Consider the following 21,445-nt stretch of genomic DNA (forward strand, 5'->3'; position numbering starts at 1 on the left):
CGATCCCAGGACGCTGGGATCACGACCTGAGCCGAAGGCAGCCGCTTAACCAACTGAGCCACCCAGGCGTCCCAACAGCTTTAGTTTTATCATCTAAATTAGTACATGTTATATTTCCATTTTACTTGTTTATGTTCAAGGCCAGAAATTTAGAAAATGGCTGAGTACATTCCTATATTTAAAACAAAGTGTCTCTCTGTCTCCGCTTGTCTGCCTCTATCAATATTTACATATGGATATTGTAAACACACACACACACAGGCATTATAAGCAGGACATCCCTTGATCTTTTGACCACAGACATCTAAATTAGACACACTAAAATGCGAGCACTGAAATGTCCAACGTATTTGCTATTTTATATATATTTCCTACCCAGTCAAAAAATCTTTCCTATTTAAAAATCTCACCCCGTTTTCCTGGCTGAATTTACACAATAATGACTTGAAGAAAACGTTGACATTGTCAAGTTGGCAGTAACTGGCTATTAACAGGATGTCTTCGTGTTGATGTCCTATAGCCACATGGACTTCTGTTTTTTTTCATGGCTTTAGAGTGAAGGACAAATGGCAGCCAAAAACCTAGCCAAGGAGTAATCAACACCATAAATCACTCATGATTCACGAAATGACTATTGCACTTCAGGTATTATGAAAAACAAAGGGAAAATCCACATTACGTGTGGTCTCCGGGGAACGTGCAGCCTTACTGGTGAGACAGGATTCACAGAGGTGAAATCATCATTAAAAGGCAAGTCAAGAAAGCACATTCTACCTGGGCGCTCGACGACCCGTTTCGCACACCGGCGATGGACCCCGTTCTTGTTCAGGCTTCTTGGTGAGGTAGGGGTTGGGGGGAAGCAGAGATGAAAGGCACAGCCCCATTCAAGGAACTCACAGTCCAGTGGGAAGACAAACGAGGACACCGGCAATGACAGTATAATGAGAAACTGCTGTGGTCGCCGCATGTGCTCGGGGAGCGTTTACTCAGTCTGGTTCAGCTGGAGGGGAGCAGGGTAGCAACAACCAACACACGGGCCAAACAAACCGCGGGAGGAACGAGTGGTCTGGCAGCGGGGACTCCGGAGATGAGCTCGGAAGGACGAACGAGCCAGAGGACGAGAGAGGATTCTAGGGAGTGGGAAGGGCAGGTGGAAACCCATGAACTGGGACAAGAACAGGGCACAGTGGGAATCCGCACTGGGGGGGGAGCAGCAAAGGAAAAGACACGCATGAAGAAGGAGCAGTCGCCCGCCCTCATTGCTCTGCGCCGGACTTGACGCATTCTCCTGCTTTGGGCCGCGTGTACTTCCTTATTGGGTGGAGTTGGGCGCGGCCGCGGTCACGTGACCTGCTTTGGCCAATGAGACACTAGAGGCAACAACAGGCACAGAGGCTTGAAATAGGACTGGGGTGGGAGGCGTTGGGTTGCCCTGTTTTGTTTCTGCCACCGCCGTGAGGATTACATACTCTAGGAAACTATTAGCCCTTCCAGCCAGGGCCCCAGCAGAGCAGAACTGCTCCTGTTTTCCATAGATATGTGGTGAAAAAAAAAATATATTTATCGTTGTATCCTACTGAGATGTTTGTGGTTTGTTATGCAGCAAAAGCTGACTAATACTGAGAGCACAGAGCAGTTCAGTTTGGCTAGAGCGAAAAGTACATACTTGAAGTCAGGCGGAAAATATGAACTGGGACCATACGAAGATATCTTGCTGAGATGGCATTAACCTTGAGTGGTATTTCTAGCATGATATACCCTTTACCCCAGACAGGGACTGATTAACATTATCATTATTATCATTAACACATAGAGCTTCTCTTTGCAGCCATGTTGAATGCAAAGACTCAGTTTGTAACAGAGGGGAAAAAAACCCTTACAAAATAGAAGATGATACAACGAAGAAAAAGGAAAAGCATTCTTTTTCAATGCGTTTGGGTTACTATACATTAGGAAAACACAATATATCAAACCTTCAGAGAAAATCTTGTTCCAATGCACATTCAAATTGGACTTTACCACCTAACGACTGGGTGAGAAAAGAGAAAGCTACCTTTACTTCTCTGGAGTTCATCTCTCAGGAGATGAGACGCAGGGAATGAGGAAAGAAACAAACACGTCAGCAGATTTTTAACAGCAATGAAAAGTCTATGTCTCATGCAAGTCAATGTCAAAGATAATACAACATCACAGGGAAGACTTGCAAATATTTAAGTCTCAACCAGCCAATTATTACAAGAGCCCTGCCAACCCTCTATCTTTAATTAAGTTGATCTGTCCCATAAAGATAATTTTTCCAGGAATAAACCAGGATAAAAGGGACATTAAGAAGTTCCACAGATGCTTAGCATCTAGGCATTCCTGTCTGGCAACCGCTTTGCTTTTATTCTGCATTCGTGACCAAAGTTTTCAGCCAAATGTATCTTCGGTGCCAACAGCTCTTTTCAACCACAGAAATACCAAATGCAAGAACCCAACTTCTCTCTTCCAGCTTCAAATTGACTTGAGACCCAGCCTTTTCAGCCTTGTTGATTCCCAGGTAAGGGGAATGGAACCTTAGGGACTCAGAGTTAGCTTTTGGGTATATGCAACTTCTTGACTCTGACTGCCATTTCTATGGGATATCTATGGGATATCCCATTTCTATGGGATAAAAGGGGTTATCACTGACTTCCAGCAGCCAGAGCGTGGCTGATTCCTTTTCTACCTGGGTTTGCTCTGGCGGGGTGAGAAGGGGGGCTCAGTTGTGTTGCATCTTTTCTTCCTTCTCATATCCCCCTTTTCTCATTTCCTGGAACAAAGTCCATCTTCTTCAAATTAACCACAGAACCTCAGGACTGATAAAAGAATTGATTCTTAAATCTTGTCTTTCTTTACATTTACTCCTTAGAAATTTGGTCTTCTGTGTCAGGGAAAACTCAGGGGGAATAATTTTCCAACTTCATAGTCATTCAAGGATTGTATCCTCAGAGAACAATAAAAAATTAATCCAGGCAACAAACAGAGTGGGGCAACTGTCCTTGCATCAAGCTCTTAATCAAAAACATGAAATCTTCTTGTGATTAAAGATGACATTCCAATGTTGTTATTTTTTTTTAAGCCTCAATGCTAATACTGCATCCCAAATATTTGACCCCACAGAGTGGGTGTAAAGTGCTAATGAATGTATAGAAAACAATGCATTCCAATGGGGAAAATCCTTGGAATGATAGCTCCCAGTCATTTTCACTCAACTTTTTCTAGGCACTAGCATGTGTAAATACATCACTACTATCTGTGGGTGGGGGAGATAGTCAGTAGGAGTCAGTATAAGGCTTCTCTGGAGAGAGCCCCAGTAGGAAAAAGAAATATAGTGGAAAACCAAGAGATCTGTTAATCAAGGAATAGGCGTCTGAAAAAGTAGAAGATAATTTTTGTTATTTGCATAATGCTGATGATGTATTTGCTCTTACGATTTTCACTGTGAACACAACAGACACGAATGCAGAAAGACCCATTATTGATAAAGCTCAGCTACATCAGCCTGAACTTGTAACGATTGCATTCTTAGTAATTATTTACTATAAATACATTTTGACTTCATTATGTTTCCAGTATAGTCATGCTGAGAATTTGCATATTGGAATAAACAGTTGAAGTAGAAATTACTTTAGCTTTACTTCTTTACGTTACACTAGATGGCAGTCTAGTTTTTTTTTTTTTAATTGTGTGTGAAGGCAGGTTATATTATTATCTGTGAATTTCATTTCAGAACAGTAAAAGAGATGTAAATTATCTGTTGAAAAGGAGACAATATGTTGACTACTTTTGAGAATCATGGCTTTAGAGTTTCAAGCCCTTTTGTACCTCAGGACCTTTGCATACGTTATTGCTATCTCTGCCTGAAATGTTCTCCTCTGACTCTCTTATTGATCTGCCAAACTCCTAAACTTTCAGGTCTCAGCTAAAACATCACTGACTTGCCAGTGTAAGTCAGAACCCCTTCTCCTACATTTGCATGGCATCATGGATTTTTTTCATGGCACTTACAACTAATGTCACTAAAGGAAACTATTCATTTAGTTTTTGTTAGTGCATTTGATATCTGGGTCCATGCCAGGTACAGGAAACATAGGGAATGTATGTCCTGTTTACCACTATGTCATTAACACCCAGTTCGATGCCTGATGTGTAGCAGATGCTCAGTAAGTGTTTGGTTAGGTGAATGAATGAAGATACAGAAAGATTAAGTTTTACAATTAAGCAGTCAAGATTACACAGCTGGTAAGTGGCCAAGTTCAGATCCTGACTTCAGTAAGATTGATGGACCAAATGACATCCCATCCTGCTACTCAAGTAAGCAGCATTGCAAACAGTGAAGTGAAATCAGTTTCTCTTCTAAAATATCACAAGGAAAACAAGACTGAATTGCCTTATTCCGTGTTTCTCCTCTATTTCCCCTATTGTTAGATGTTATAATTGAAGTAGAATTCTGTAGGTGCACCCCAAGGTGCTGGATCCATGGCCAGCTTCCCTCCAGGTAGTTCCCCTACTTGGACTCTTCCATGGCCTGGGCACATGCTAAAATTCTAGAAAAACTTTCAAGTGCCAAAATGTATAATCATGGAAAATATTTTTACCACCTTCATATTTATCTAACAAATCACCTCAAAGTTGGTCGTTGGCCAGGTCAAGGATGTCCCAAGCCTCTCCCAAACCAGAACACAGTGTGCAGGGAGCTTGCCAATAGTACAACCACGTCCCACTGTGATATTCTGGTCAGTTCAGGCGTTGACTTGTTTGGGTGAACTGAGCCATGAATTGTGGTTAGTAGGAGCCATAAGGAAATGGGGTCCACCAGACCCTGCATGGTTCTGGCCTTTCCCATGGGAGTCCCCCACTACACTATGAATTCCAAGGTGGCAACAGGACAGAGGGGAGCAAGCACAGCTATTCTGGAATCACGCAGATGTGGACTTGAATTCTGGTCCCCTATGGTCCAGTGGGGTGAACTGAAAAACTACCTGAGCCTCAGATTCCTCACTTAAAAATGGAGCTAGAGGGGGGCGCCTGGGTGGCTCAGTGGGTTAAGCCTCTGCCTTCAGCTTAGGTCATAGAACCCCATGCATCAGGCTCCCTGCTCAGTGGGGAGCCTGCTTCTCCCTCCCCTACTCCCCCTACTTGTACTCTATCTCTCACTCTCTGACAAATAAATAAATAAAATCTTTTAAAAAATTTGAAAAGATAATAAAAAATGGAGCTAATATGGACCTCTGACAGCATTTACTTTCTACACAACTCATTTCGCGTTCACTCTCCCAACTTGCACATTTAGTAATGTTCCACATTCCTTCCTTATCCAAACCATGTCTCCCGTTTTATCCAAAGGAGAGAGTGTGTATATAGGACTGGACACAATATTGGCAGATACATTTAGTGCCTAATAAGTGAAAGCCATAAATCAATAGTACTATCTCACATCCTGTCAAACCAAGAGACTTACATGAACCTTGCATTCAGTAAATATTTACCAATTTATTGTACAAAATAAATCAGATATAAATTCCAGTAAATTATGGATGTATAATCTGATCATGAAAATCTTCAGTTGGATGGCTCCCGTGATCCAATATTTTTTGGAGAATGATGGAAACTGAAGGAGTTGCAGAAACACTGAAATCAGGAAACTGTCCCAGTTCTTTTCAAGTAAATAAAGAAATTCAGTTTGGCCAACTATAGACCAACCAACTGATTTTTTTTAAAAGATTTTATTCATTTATTTGACAGAGAGAGCTCACAAATAGGCAGAGAGGCAGGCAGAGAGAGAGAGGAGGAAGCAGGCTCCCCACTGAGCAGAGAGCCCGATGCGGGGCTTGATCCCAGGACCCTGGGATCATAACCTGAGCCGAAGGCAGAGGCTTTAACCCACTGAGCCACCCAGGCACTCTAACCAACTGATTTTTGACTGGGTTAATAATAGATGGTTCAAGACACCAGTGTGAAATATGAACATTTCAATAAATGGAATAAGAAAATAGGAGATTCGTCATCCAGGAACAATTATACAAAGATCAGAATTAGAAACAGAGTTGCCTTCTGGGGTCTAGCTAGAATCACACAAGGCTGTGATTGCAGAGTGAGTTCAGGTCAGAAACGTCAGGACTCGGTTGTTTCAGATCAGGGTACCAAAGAGGAATGCTATAGCTTTTGTGAACTTTGGAAGCCAGGATATAGAGCCGTTACCTGACGGCATGCAGCATTTCGTGGGGACAGGCAACTGTAGCCCATAGAAGAAGAGCTTGTCTTTGCTGTGCATGAGCCATGTGGTATAAGTGGCAAGAAAAAGCAGGTGAGAAATTGGGCTGCATAACCTCTTGCTTATGCTTGTGCAGATGCAACCTCTTTACCCCTGGGTGGTAATAATCAGACAAGTCCAAGTTGGAGTTCAAGCCTTAGATGAACAACGTCAGCTGCAGGAGTCCTTCAGTTCCTTACATTCTAAGGATTCTGTATATATCGCGATCCATGTGAGAACATGGCGAAACGACTGTTCCCCACAAACTCATGAAACGTTCTTTAAGAGGAGCCTGAGTGGCTCAGTGGGTTAAAGCCTCTGCCTTCAGCTCAGGTCGTGATCCCAGGGTCCTGGGATCAAGCCCCGCATCGGGCTCTCTGCTCAGTGGGGAGCCTGCTTCCTCCTCTCTCTCTCTGCCTGCCTGTCTGCCTACTTGTGATCTCTGTCTGTCAAATAAATGAATAAAACCTTTAAAAAATACTTTAAGTTAAAGGAGACAAAGGGTTAATGAGAAGGAGGTAGCTAGTCAGATGTAGGCAGAATACAGTCTTCTGCTGGGTGAGAAGGAAAGTCGAGAATAGTCTTTATGTCACATTGCTGATGGGGGGAAGTATTTGTAATTCCTTTTCTGTTCCCCCAAAATGCATATTCTTTGGCTAGTTCAATGATAATGACTGAGTTAATCAATAGTGTGTTTGAACCAAGATCATAAAACAAAAGATTGCCCATCAGCCTTTTGAACAGAGGCAAGCAGGAAACCATAGTAAGGATGAGTAGTATTGCTTTTTGCCTCAGTTTGACAAGTTTGCATGCATAATACGGCATCACGATGCAAAATATATTTATTACTGTACATCCTGCATATGTATTTTTCAAAAAACTTCTGAAAAATTAGGGGCGTCTGGATGGCTCAGTCACTGAAGCATGCAACCCTTGATCTCAGGGCCGTGAGTTCAAGTCCCATGGGGCAGAGAGCTTACTTTAAAAATTTTTGAAAAATTCTAATAGGAAAGTCAGATGGAGCCCTTCTAGTGAAAAATTACCCAAGTCAATGGAGTGGTGAATTTCTTATAGGAAGACTTACGTGAGACACATAGGAAGAAGAAAGTGAGGTTCACTTACACGCTGGGCCAGGGTACTCAACACTATATTTCTTTTTGCCTTGCTTTTGTAGTTTAGCATTTGTCTAAATACACTGCTGAGTGATAATACTTATTTTTACTTACTATAATATAGTGTCCTTTCAAAATTATATTACATAGAGCAGTGTAATAATTGTATTTTATATAACAACAACAACAACCCCACAATCTCTGGTTTTTATTTCTAGTCCTGATGTTGGCTGATTTCAAGACTCCCTGGACCTTGGTATCTTCATATGCTCTCTTTTACACAAAATGACAAAATGAGGGTGAGGAGAAAAGGAGGCTGAAGTGTCTTCAGTTTTAAAATTCTATTGTTTTGATATAGTGAAAAAGTAGATATTTCTATCTCTCAAAACTTTCTGGGTATTTGGACCATGAGATCAAACAAACAAAAAATCATCATCTTCCTTGCAGCAAAAATCCCAACTGCAACAGGATTGAAATATTTTGCTAGGAACAAAAAGTCCCTTGGGCCTTGACCTAGAAACCCTGACCTTAAACGCAAAACCATTACCATTGGTGATCATCTAAAAATCACATTCCCTCATGCCCAAAGGGCCTGTCTCACTTTCTGTCCCACTGTCATCCTCCATGAATTTGCTGGACACGATTCTGCTTTGTCTTCTACACTCTTTACAAATACATGGATACAGATATATGTAGTCAGAAAATTATATCATGGAAATTCCTGTTTTTAACGGCTGCCTGGGCCACTGTTTGAGAATTCCTGAAAGATTTTCCTCTGGGCTAAGGCTTCAAGTCCTCTTGCAGAGCAGGAAAGACTCAGTCTGGCAAGAACCAGAAGAGGACTTCCAAAAAGCACAAACACACCTTGTGACTCACGAGAATGACTCAGGCACGGGCTCTGTGCCCCCCGTGTCACAGGTGATCCATCACTGACACCGTCAAAGGATGCCCAGCGGCCAGGTCTTCCACGCGCTGGGAGGGAACCATGCCCTTCTCTACATCTGCTGATTTCATGTCCTGGCACGGGAAGCACCTTCAGGAAGGGAAACCAGGACCAGACTGCCATGAGAACAGCAAGTACTGAGGGAGGACCTATCATGAGCAACGCGGCTCAGAGCTGCCCCTGCTCTTGGCCATGGAGCTGTTCACCTACCCCGGAGCAGTACTCAGATGGGTGGGAAAGACAATCAGTGCTCAGGGGTCCTGGGGGGTGGAGCTACTGTGTGGTCTGGGGCAATCAACAAAAATGTCACTCCTGAAACAGAAGTGCAGCCGAGCCTTGCACGGAGAGTAAGAACACCTGAGACAGGGAAAGCAAAGGACGTTGCCAAAGTGGGGAAGGAGGCCTATGAAAGCGCAGAGGCAGGGATGCGTGCAGCCTGTTGGCACCGAGCAAGAATGAACGGTGAAATACTAACTTTGGAATCCGCATGTCACATCTCCAAAAGTGATAAAAGGAACATATCCTACCCAGGTCACAGAAGTAATAGGATTCACATGGCAAATAAGTAAGAGTTAGCTTTTCCCCAGATCTGCATTCTAGAAAATGGTGTCTTAGAAAATACTTGTAGTCCATTGTCTTAACTGCCCATCACTTTCTTTGTGGTTCATATGTAATCCCAATTTCCCACATCTCTTTAATCTGTTTCTGGAGTTTCTGGAGTCAATTACAGAACTGGGTGAAATTCAATCAAAGTCTTTTTATTGTACTATGCAACACTGCTAAGACCTGTAGGGGAAAACAAAAAAGACTAAGTAGGATTTCTATTTTTAAGAAACTTTGGTAGGAAAGATAAAACATTGGCCCTTAAGACTATTAAATAAAGTATTTATTTTATATTATATGTAAGATATAATATATTATAGGAAGATGAACCAGGAACAGTATTTTCATTTGAAGTTTATAGCTGGCATGGTCTGCATAGGCATATGTAAATCATATGTTGATATGACCCATGACTCACCTGAGGGCTGCCATCAACTGTTGCCCACTATGGGTACTGCGTAAAAAAAGCATCAGACCTCAGAAGTGAGCTCTTGGCTTACCATGACATGCGTGATGCCATATCTGTCCAGAGGAGGGCATCGTTTTCTAATTCTTCCACCTGGAAGGGGCACCTGTTCTTAATTCCTCCATCTAGAGGGGAGACCTTTCTCTCATTTGTTCAAAAGTCTCTGAGAGGTGAGTTGGGGGTCCTGATCCTCCTTTTTCATAGGAGTAGATATGGCTCTTGATGAAATACTTTGTAGCTTACTCAACTTACTCAGTCTTGGGGATGAATAAATAAGCTGGAGAATGGATGGGTGGCATTAATGAACATTCATTCTTTTGGATGTCATCATCGTATAAGCACCACTGTTTACACCATGCTTCACTGTACACACCTCAGTGACATTCCAATGAGAGAGGTGACTCAGCTTACCTCGTTCTCCTGGGGTCCCTGGCACGCCTGCATTTCCTGGGAAGCCTGGGGTCCCCGGGGGTCCTTGTTCACCAGGGGTTCCGGGTGACCCTGGTCTGCCAGGTTCTCCAGGAGGCCCTTGGATGGTCCGGACTGTTGAGGACTGGCTGGGAATCTGGTTGAGGATGGCCGTGTACCTGGCCATGTGACCTGAGACACACAGGGCAGAGACATCCTTCAGTGAACTGTCACACGCAGAAAGGGAAGACCGGCGGTATTATCTGTCAAGGCTCTGAACCATTCCGTTGACAACCACAAGAGGAAAAGCACACCCCTCCGAAATATGTTGATTTCCAACTTAAAAATGATGACATTTTACTTTGGATGATATGAACAGCTGGACTGTTTTCAAGGCGCATCTCAAGTGTCTGGAATGCCACAGCTCACATCAGCATCTCAGTAAACAGCATGAGCAGAAGTCATAAATTTGATCTTCACCCCCAACATTTATCTGACCCCTAAACCCTCACCCAGCTGCCCCTTTTCTCTAGCAACAGCTTCCCCCTCCCCCGACTTATTTGTCTTTTTTCCAACCCACAAAGCCTGCTACACCCTCTTGCTCACAAACCCCCAGACAAGTGTTTTGTTTCAATTTGACTCTCTGTTGCCAAGACTTTTTGCAGGAACCTTTCCTTGGGTCTCAGCTGCAGATACTCCCACCAGCTTTATTTAAGAAAAAAAAAAAAAATCTGGCTCTCCCTCCTATAATCCCTTAACTCAGTTATGCCTGGAAGAACGTATTTTAATAATCAGAAGCACACATTGGTAAAGTGCTTGATACCATAACACCTCAGTTTTCCGGCAACATCAGGAGATAAGATTTTCCCACATGAGTGAATTTTCTAGATGATAACCTATCCCTTTTCAAACCTGCAAGTCTAAACAAAGAAGAGTAGCCATTTTTAGAGGGATTATTTCTAAAATATATTCAATGCCTTCTTAAGCATGGGACCACCACTGAAACTGACGACTCGGGGGTCATCTGTAGGCATGTCCACTCTTGTCCGGGTGCAGTCGACATTTCCATATACGCTTTTCTAGGTTCTTCCCTTGGCAAGAGGCCCCCTTTATCACTTCGCTAGCTCTCATCACTGTGGTCTAACACAGTTGCCCATTTCACGTTTCCTAGGATAATTCTTCTGATCGGCTCCGGACTAAAAACCAGATAACGGAGCATGTGAGGAATTAAATGCTAACCAGTGAATCAAGTTCTGCAGAGAATCCTAAGCAATGGAATAAGGAACCCAAAGGAACCTGAAGTAGCACGTGGGAAGGGGGCTGAGGTGGCAGGCATAGTCCCCGGGAAGGCTGGGTCTTGCTCATAAAGTTGTGTGCAAACTTTTCTCTCTCTTCTCTCCCAGCTGCATCTACAAACAGGGCCTCCCTACGCTACAGGCTTCTGTCAGCTTCCTTGCATCACTCCCTGCTGGCTTCCATTTCCTCGAAGTCATTCACAAGAATCCGAGAATTCCCGAGCGGGGGGAAATGCAATTTTGAACTCTCAGTTTTTAGGGCATGTCTTAAATGATCATATATTTATATAAGATTTTTATTCTACAGTGGAATATGACAGCAACTATTGTGAGATCTCCCACATACTGTGGCCCATCAGTCCCATCCGGATTTAACCCCTGGGCTTCCTTAAAATAATTTCCTGCTCGTTTACACTGTATATTTGAAATGAGAAACCTACAAAATAATCCAAGGTACAGGTTAGCTTTGGATGTTCTCAATGGTCAATTTAGCTTTCATGATATTCAAGTTAGCTTTTATAATTTATTGTGTTTTTAAAGATCTTGTTTTAGCATGAAACTTGAATAGTTTTATTTAAAACTGGTCAATTCCCTGAGATACACACATTTAATTTGGGCAATGTAATATAAGTGAAATAAAGTTGAAACACAGGGAGCATTACTGTTATGTCAGAAGATGACAGCTTTGTACATGGTTTGCACAACTTATGTCTTGATGAGAACTCTCCCAAGCCGACATGCACCTTCACTCAGTGTCTTCCCAGAGATGAGATCGGGGTTTATCTACTACACTTGGGGTTTGGGAACCAGCCATTATGTCTTCTTCAACACTTATGGGACTCCCAGACATTCCTGGGTTAAAAAAATGTAACCGGCCAAAGCGAAGACAGTCACTCGGGTAATGAAGGTGGAGTGGCGTGCTTCCAGAGTATAAGGCTCAACCCAGAGCTAGACGAGGGATGGCGGGGTTTGACCATTTCATCTCTACCTGGCCTTAGATCTTTCTGGAATTGAACAAATTATTGGCAAAGGGCCCACACTAGTAACCCTCTGGTTAGATTCCTGAGACAAAATGTCTGTGGGCCTGGGGAAAATGCAAAACGGGTGGGTATGCAAGTGAATGAACACAAACCAGTACTTGAAATACTGTGCTACTGGCAAGTTCAAGTTGAAAAAGAAGACATGGGGCACTACATCTAAGACGAATGATGCACTGTGTACCGGCTAACTGAATTTAAATAATTTTTTTTAAGATTTTTTTTTAATTTATTTGCCAGAGAGAGAGAGAGAGAGAGAGTACACACAAGCAGGTAGAGAGGCAGGCAGAGGCAGCGAGAGAAGCAGGCTCCCTGCCGAGCAAGGAACCCGATGCGGGACTCGATCCCAGGACCCTGGGATCATGACCTGAGCCGAAGGCAGCGGCTTAACCAACTGAGCCACCCAGGCGTCCCAATTTAAATAAATTTTAAAAAAAGAATGAAGCAAAGGATCTTGGGCTAACCAAAAGAAAAGGATTTTAAAAAGCAGGTATTGATTGAAATCTAGTGAGTTGACAGAAATCAACATCATGAATCATCTTTTTGAAAGCAGCTTCTGATTCCTCAGCCTGACAACTTTCAAGCACTGAGTGAGTACTTGAGAAAAAAAAAAAAAACACTATCCACTTGAAGATAAGGAAAAATAAAAGATCTGATCTGGGCAGCTAAGTTAAATCTACATGGGCCAAAGGAAAGCTCTTGGACAGACGCCGCAGAGGAATTGGGTGTCTGTGACAAGGATACAGGACTCCAGGGTCATCTGTGCTGACCTCTTACCGGGGTTAGTTATGACCACGTGTAAAGCTTACCTATCTGCACCGAGACCAAGTGTTTGCGGTATTTTCCAGAGTCACTAACTTCTGGGCAAGGCAGATCCCGGTTTGGACAAAGGACAGAGAATGACATCGGACACCATGATGTACTTACTCTGGATGAGCTGTTCGCACACCTGACGTGCCACCGCTCGTACCATAGCTTGAGACTGGAGGTCCCCCTGCATGAGAAGAAAGCACCCTCTGAGAACCGGCCGCAAGCCCAGCCCCGTGGCCGGACTTCCGGCATGCAGCTGTGACTCGGCCCCCTGTTCCCCGCTCGTTGGCTCGCACAGCAGATAGGACTGGCCCCACCGTGCAGGCGAGGAGGAAGCGATTTGACACTCACAGTGCAAGGTTCCTGGGAACCTGCATTAAATGAGAAATCAAGTCTTTCTGGTCCCAGATTCTAAAAAAATTTCATAGTTTTGACACAAACCCATATATGTTGAATACCCCACTAATAGCTCTTCAGAGCTTATAAAATCTAACACTTTCTCAGGCAGTGGCTTAGTTCATATTAGCAACAACTCCAAGGAAAGACGTTAAACCCATTTTATAGATGAACGGTTAAACATGTTGCCCAAGGGTCCACAGAGGTGACTGGATGAGCCCAAAGTCACGGTTGCTTCTACCACAGGCGACAGCACAATTCTATGAGCCGCTGCACAATTTCTCAACAGAGAGAGAAAGTCCCGAAAATAAACTGATTTAAGTTCCCCAACCAGTTGCCTTAACTCTGTGTTTGCCATTGGCTGCCAATGTCGGTCCATCAGGGAGAACACAAGCCCCATTCTACTACTTGGCATCTGTAGAGAGTTTTTAATGTTCTCAAGCCTTTTTACGTCCATGATATAATTTTGTCATCAAATCCACTTCGGAGCTAGTGGAGTTCGGTTCTCCCAATTTTATCCTTAAAGAAAGGGGCCGAGGTCATCTAGCTGAATGGTAGCAGAGAGGCTACTAGAAACCAGCTCTCCTGACTTCTAGCCCACGGGGTGTCTTCCCACCTGACAGCGCGCCCGCAGTCTGGCGGGTTGAGGGGAGGGAGGAGAGAGGGAACGGAATCAGAGTGATGAACAGTCACGATGGTAACAGTCATGATAGTAAATGGCCATCCTGTCTCAGGCTTATGCAACAAAAGGTGTGCAGCTGGCAATGCCTAGTAAACAGAGCCAGAGGATACTCACTCTTTCTCCTCGCTCTCCCTTGGCTCCAGGGATACCCTGTAAAAAATTAAAATTGTCGAGTTACTTGTAACACTGCCTTCAGCTGGCTGTAGTGAGAGTGGATCTTTTCTTATTTTATTAAGATGTTTTTCCTGGCTCTCACGGTTCTGCAGCAAAAATCAATACACAACAGAAATAAGCAAACAGCAAACAGAAGGCGCTCTTTTAAACTTTTTACTCTCCCAGCCTTTGAATACGTAGACAAAGGATTTTTTCATGCAAAATTGAGATCAGGCAGCGATACTGCTTTGTGACATCATTTCATCGAACAGATCATTCACACCTTTCCACCCTAAGCACCACTCCATGAATTGTACTCTACTGATGCTTCATGATTTATTTTACAAGTCTCTGCTGAATAGCTAAATTGTCTCAATTTTTAAAAGAATATCTCGGGGCGCGTGGGTGGCTCAGTGGGTTGAGCCTCTGCCTTCAGCTCGGGTCACGATCCCAGGGTCCTGGGATCGAGCCCTGCGTCTGGCTTTCTGCTCGGCGGGGAGCCTGCTTCCCTCCTCTCTCTGCCTGCCTCTCTGCCTGCTTGTGATCTCTGTCAAATAAATAAATAAAATATTTAAAAAAAAATAAAAAAAATAAAAGAATATCTCTCAAAGGAAGTAAATGATCTTCCATCCTAAGAGTTCAAGTAAGAGATGAGATTTGTAGAATCCTGTATTTCTGCTTTCTGTCCATGTCATGGGACACGGTCCTTCTCCCTGATTCTCCCTGATAACGGGAACTTGTATTAATGCAAATTCTCAGCTGAATTATTATTTTGTTTTGTGGCTTAGCTACTCTTTGACCCATAAGAACCCGTATTATTACCATAAAAATTTTTACTGAAGAAATAATGGAGATTTCAAGTGTTTCTGTAATGAAATTACACTAATAAGCAAAACATGTGTCTTCAGAGCATTTCATCTTTTTGTTTCAACTCTGAAGCAACATAACAGATCCCCTGAATAACATTTTTACAGCCTCTACCAAAAGGGGAGCAAATAGCCTTTACAGATGGAATTTACCCACATTGTCAGACAGTTCCCTGTTGTTACAATAAGCTCAACAGCTCCCAACCATCTTCTCCAGAGTCTCCACTCAATTAACAGTCACCTAAATTCAAAATTCTGGTTTCACACCATAGGTATGCAGGTAAATTGGTTTTCTGGAGAAATAAGATGCCCTGACTTGCAGAGTTTGCTGCTATTAGAAGTGTACATCTATCTTCCGTGGTTGATTTCAAGCTGCCCGCGTGCTGTCAATGAAGACAGAATTGAGAAAGGAAGAGAAGCAGGTGCAAGCAGCTTGAGCCCACCACTGGTTCTGTCTTTTCTCTTCCTTGCATCTTGTGTGTCTATTCCACACACACACACACACACACACGCACACACGCACACACACTTTCTTGCATTGCAATCTCTCGTAGCCATTCCTCCTGTGCATGACCCCATGCCCCACATAACCCTGAGTCCTTCCTCAGAGACCACTAGCACACAACTTAGAAAGCACAGCGACTCCAGAATGACCACAGCTCTTCCTCTATTCGAATCACCCGGCGATTCTTAGACATCCAAGTGACAAAGTTGGTTCTTCAACTCAAAGCCTTTTGTTATTTAGCTCCAACCTCCCTACCTCCTACTCCTCAAAATGGCACTTTCACACTCCCATAGACCTGATGATCTACTCATAGACCTGATCGACTCAGTGTGTGAAAACATTTGAAATGTGAGAAAAAAAATTAAAATATTTATAAACATAAATGTTATAAATTAAGTAGCAACAGTAGGAATATTCTAATCCAGCACTTAGTTCAACTACCAGTGATATGACACTGCATTTTTAAAAATTCTCCAACGTACTTAGTTACAAGTCAACCCATGGATTTCTCTTCTATGTAGATGGTAAGATCTCTAAAACTGGAAGACATAACTTAGATTACCTTATATTTCTAGAACTACCTAGCCTGTTTCCTGCCTAAAAGATTTACTCAAACATTCAACTAAATCCAATATTATATTGAAATACTCCTTATAAACCTAGGACTGCTGTCTACTTCCTCTGACCTTGAGCTTCCTCTTTGTTCTGTTGATAAAGTCAGAAGAAAAATATTAACTGACTTCAGCTAGAAGAATAAATCCACCCTTTAGTGTACCATAAGGTAATTTTCCAAGATTACAAATGAGATCAATAATCAACAAAGCCCAAGAGAACGTAATTGAAAAATACATACACATACATATAATAGTGAAATCTCAATGCTGGGTATATAGGCATTCACTCTAAATCCTCTGAAGTTTGTTTGAAAATTTTCACAGTAATATTTTGGGGAAAAATACATGAGATAGCATCTGTAAGCCACTTAAACTCTCTGAGCTTCTTTGTAAAATCAGGCCATTAAGTTAAACGGTCTCCGGGGCTCCTTACAGAGTGAATGTGTTAGCATCTCATAATGTCGTCATTATTTGGAATGAGGTAGCACATGCAATAGACTTTATGAAAAATACAAAGCTGGACTTGCCAGGGGGAGAATCTCGAACTCTACAAAGAAAACATACGCTCTCTATAACTACTCTCAGCATGTAAATTCCATAGGCAGTCTATGTCTAGCTCACAAACTCCTGTCCCCCAATTCCTAGGACTGTGCTTGGGCCAGAGCACGTGCTCAAAGGTACGTTAAGCGAATGAATGAATGGCTGAATTTTACTGTAAGTCTGGATTGCAGCTTCATTTTAACTGCCTTGACTGAAAGAGACATTCTCGGGCATTCTAGACCATTAGAAAAAGAGTTGATTCTGTTAAAAAGTATCCAAGAGTTGATTCTGCTAGAAAGTATCCAATTTCCCTTATAAAAACAGTTTGCAAAAGTAAGATGTACAAGGCATCCTTCCCTCACAATTCTTTAGAGATATAGATGTACTGGTGTTGTCCTCCTCATGACTTAGGCTCTACAAGTGGCCAAATCCTTAAAGATGCAATAATGTCCCCTTGTAGGTCTAACTGGAGAAAAGAGCTACTTATGCTACCATGAAATACATCTTTACTGGAAGCAGATTTTCAAGCATTAGGTGCAAAACAAAACCCAAAAATCAGCAACAAAAATAAGTAAATCTTCCATATTTTTAATATATTCAGAAACTATTGGTAAATACTAGCAGTTTAACACTGAAGCTGCTTTTTATCATGTTTCAAGCATTGGTCTCAGTGTATCAACCCATTTAATTCTATCACAGTCTTATCAGATCAATTAATGTATTTAATCCTTATAAGAATACCTATAAAGAAATCTAATTCATTCTTTCTAACAACCCTAGGAGATGCTATTTCCACTTTACATGTAAGAAAAATGATTCCCCAAGAGGTGAAATAACTCATCCATGATTCCACAGTGAGGAAATGGAAACTCTGGGACCAGAACCCAATCAGCTGGGCTCCAGAGCCGGTGAACTCCCCAGCAAAGTGTGCTTTTAGCAGAGTGAATGAGAATGCCATTCAACAATTCTGCCATCCAATATCTTCAACTCCGTTTCCTAGCTAAACAATAATAAAAAAGCAATCAGGAGTCCCTCCCCGCTAACCCTAGCAGCTCAGAACTCGGTGTTAACCTGAGTCATTTCTTAAAAACAACTGGTCTCAAATATTTTTTTTCTGAACCGATACACTATTTTGACATCTCCACTGCTAGCTATCATTTATTGAATTTGGTTCCTTGGAATGTTTAAAACTTAGAAAAAGAAGTTAGAGCCTGACCCCAAGTGATAAGGAAAAGGGCACAGTATCAGCCCTTTCTGGTACATAGGGATGGATGTGCTTAATCCGACCTGAAATTCCTCAAACTCAGCCTCATGATGCACAGCTAGGCAGTCTCAGTGAAAGATCCATTTAGTAGAATATCTGTACAACAAGAAGTTATTTTTTATTCCAATGTCCCTAACATCTTTCCTTTGATTTTTGCAAAGTAAAACAAAAACAAAATAAAAATTCCTGAGCAAGGGAAGGTCCATAACTCCACCAAAGTACGCTTTGAGGGAAAACACATATTCCCTGTAGATGTGGGCAAGAAAAATGGCACATTTTCCTATAATTTTAGGAACCCTTGAAATGTAAAGAAACGAAACTACAGTAGCTACATTCATAAAGTCACAGAATTTTAATGCTGAGGGAAGAGGAATGATCTCATCATGGTCCAAGTCCTACATATTAAAGATGTCTGTTAACACAAATCAAAACATCCTAGCTTGGCTCTAAAGGTCTCCCACGTTAGACCATGGAGAGATAATCTTCTAATACTCCCTAGGACATCAGCCTAACTAGAATGCAAACATGCCTTCATTCTTTCTTTCTTTTAACAAAGACCTATTAAGAGCCCTCTATGAAACGGAGCTGGAAACTAGGAACTAAAACATGTGAGTACATGAGTATGATGACATTTCTGCCCTTGAGGAAGGCATCATTTCAGTGGAGGGCTGGATGTGGTCTCAGCCTGAGGGGGTGAGCGGCGCCTCACACAGGAAGTACCCAGCTTTAAAGAGAGACGAGCCAGAAACTCAGCTCGGTGAGAAAGGAGGAGAAACGAGCTCAGATGAATGGAAGGATGTCCTGAAGGCTAAACAAGTGTGAAATGGTATGGTATGTGTTGGGGCATCTCTACATAATTTTAGGTGACTCAACTCCAAACAAAGAGACGGTGGGAGGCCAGTCGGAAGGTCAAGGTAGGGACCATCATGAAGGGCCATGAATACTTGGCTGAATATTTGGGAGCCATCCTCTGGCTACCGGGATCCCGTGAGGAGATTCAAGGCAGAGAATGACACATCAAAGATGTACTAGAAGGATCCCTCAGCACCTGGGGAATGGACAAGACCAGGCCGAAAGCAGAAGCAAGGGGGCCAGTTAGGGCTGGCCGTGATAAACTCTGTGAGAAAAGAAGAGAGGTCAGAGTAAAATTGTGGCAGTGGCCATGATGTAAGAGAAGGAGTTGAAAAATTCTAAAATGTATAAAAGATGGGGCGGCTTGTGTTTACTTTATGTCTTAACCACAACCCCCATCAATGCCCTCTTCCTGTCTTTGTGGGCAGAAATCACACCCACATCTCAAGATCCAAGCCAAATGCTGTCTTATTTGGGCATGATTCTCCCCATCCCATCAACTCAGGGTGCATCTCCCTCTCTGTCTCTCTCTCTGTCTCTCAGTGGGGCTGTCATAGCAACTTCGTTGTCTTTCCCCTAAGACATTTCTCACATTCTGCCTTTTATTATACCTATTTATAGAAAAAACATTCTCTCTAGATTTTCCACGGATGTGGAAAAACATCTTGGTCGTCTTTCATATCCCTAGGAACCCCTCTCCCCCATGTATCTGGGTCCATACCATGGCCACCCAGTACATATTTTTAAATGAATGAATGGGGAAGCTGATGTCCTGAGAGCCTAGATAAATTGCTTAAGTGATGTGGCAGGCACAGCTGGGTAAGTTCATGGCAGGGCCACCTCCAGAACCCAGGCATCCTGATTTCCAGGGCAGTGCTCTTTAGATGCTGGAGGGGACCCGTCTACCTGTGTCGATTTCAAGCTGAACGCGTGGCCGCTTCTTACATGAGCTTCCTCACCATCCCCTGTGCTGGAAGGGAGACCCTGCATTTCAGCCCAGTCTGCAACCTCAGGTAGGAATTAGTGCTACAGCCACAGATGCACGTTCCAGCCCAGGCGGCCAGTGGCTGATGGCAGGAAAGCACACGGTCCTGGCACTGCCCTAGGAAACACGTTGCTATTTTCAGTGGGGCCGTCTGTCTTTCTTGGTCTCCTTCCCTCCTGCCTTCCTAGACAGACATCCATGGGAAATCAATCAGGGCCCTAACACCAGGACACCGAGCCTGCTTTACTGGTCACGCCAGACTGGCGGCCAGCAGGCGTCCCGGCTGCTCACGTCCCAGAGTGCTCAGGAAAGTCTGGGCTGGACAGCTGGAGAACAACTGGCTTTGGAGAGGAGACCCAGAGCCCACGACTGGAGCACCCCCCCCCCCCGTGCCTTTACACTACATGACTTCTGTCTCTGATAAAATGGCCAGCGGCACGGGGACCCTCACGCACCAGCAAGGGCCCCTTTCCATTGATGTACAATAATTGAAGATAATATTATGAACAAGTGCTTTATTTCTGGGACAAAGTTTATGGGCATTTTGGTGTGCCCCATGTTTAGAGTCTATTTGAGAGCTACCATCCACCAGGTGGCAGGGCAGGGTGGAGTTCTACTTAGCTGGTGTGTTCTCCACCCTTCGTGCACCCTATTTTCTTCCCCTGAGCACCTCTCACAGCCAGCTCTTCTTTCCCATTCCATTGCTCACGGATTAGAATCAACCCAGCTTGGGGTTAGGGACACTAGTTCTAGGAGGGGTCCGCAAGAGGGCCAGGAATGAAAAGAGCGGCTCGTGTACCCGTATGTTAGCTCATTGCCTCGTCCAGGGAAAGCAGCCTTCGTTTTCTCTCATTCCACTTTGGGCGGCCTCCAAGCTTCCGAAGTCCTAAAATCTCTCACGGCTTTCTGAGAAACAGGTTTTGTACGCACGGATCCCTGACACTGCTTTAACCAGCACCCCTGGCTCTCCCGAGCCCTGTTGAAATATTCCAGAACTCTTGTTCCCAGGAGCACATTTTGGGAAGTGGACTGAAGCCTGGTAGCAGAGATGAGGTTTTCAAATCTCCTTTCCAGTAAGAAACAGCCTCAAGCCAAATGCATAGAGAAGTTTGCAGTGAAAGAATGGTAGAGACAGGGCTGAGAGTGTGTGTGTATGTGTGCACGCATGCGTGCCTGCATGTGATTACATGTGTGAGTCTACAGTATATTTCCATGTGCATGACCATTCTCAGTAACATCGTTGTGGGTTTAAAAAAAGAGGTGTGGGGGTGCTGGGGTGGCTCAGTTGTTAAGCATCTGCCTTCAGCTCAAGTCGTGATCCCAGGGTTCTGGGATCGAGCCCCGTGTTGGGTTCTATGCTCTGCAGGAAGACTGCTTCTCCCTCTCCCACTCCCCCTGCTTGTGTTCTCTCTCTTGCTCTCTCTGTGTCAAGAAAGAAAGAAAGAAAATAAATAAATACAAGAGGTGTGAAGACAAAGCAATAAAATCTTTTTCTGTGACCCATTACCAGCTGGATTTAAAAAGAGATATGAAAGTGTTTTGAACAAGGACATTGTACTTGGAATGAGTATACTGTTTCGTAAAGTGGCTGTTGAGGAAAACATTCATTTGGGTGTGCAAATAAGGACGTGCTGGCTAAA

General features: G+C 43.3%; 1 protein-coding gene across 1 annotated transcript in view; it reads right to left on the reverse strand.

Moving 5' to 3' along the window:
* Positions 1 to 21,445, reverse strand: part of COL14A1 (collagen type XIV alpha 1 chain) — a 216,088-nt gene that overhangs the window by 12,694 nt on the left and 181,949 nt on the right. Inside the window, exons 43-45 of the mRNA XM_080800436.1 lie at positions 14,141 to 14,176; positions 13,066 to 13,132; positions 9,810 to 9,998 (exon numbers count right to left, since the gene is read on the reverse strand). Coding sequence (XP_080656562.1) covers positions 9,810 to 9,998; positions 13,066 to 13,132; positions 14,141 to 14,176 — 292 coding nt within the window. The remainder of the gene's footprint in view (positions 1 to 9,809; positions 9,999 to 13,065; positions 13,133 to 14,140; positions 14,177 to 21,445) is intronic.

This window comes from Martes martes (genome assembly GCF_963455335.1).
Source record: "Martes martes genome assembly, chromosome: 4".
Classification (NCBI taxonomy): Eukaryota; Metazoa; Chordata; class Mammalia; order Carnivora; family Mustelidae; genus Martes; species Martes martes.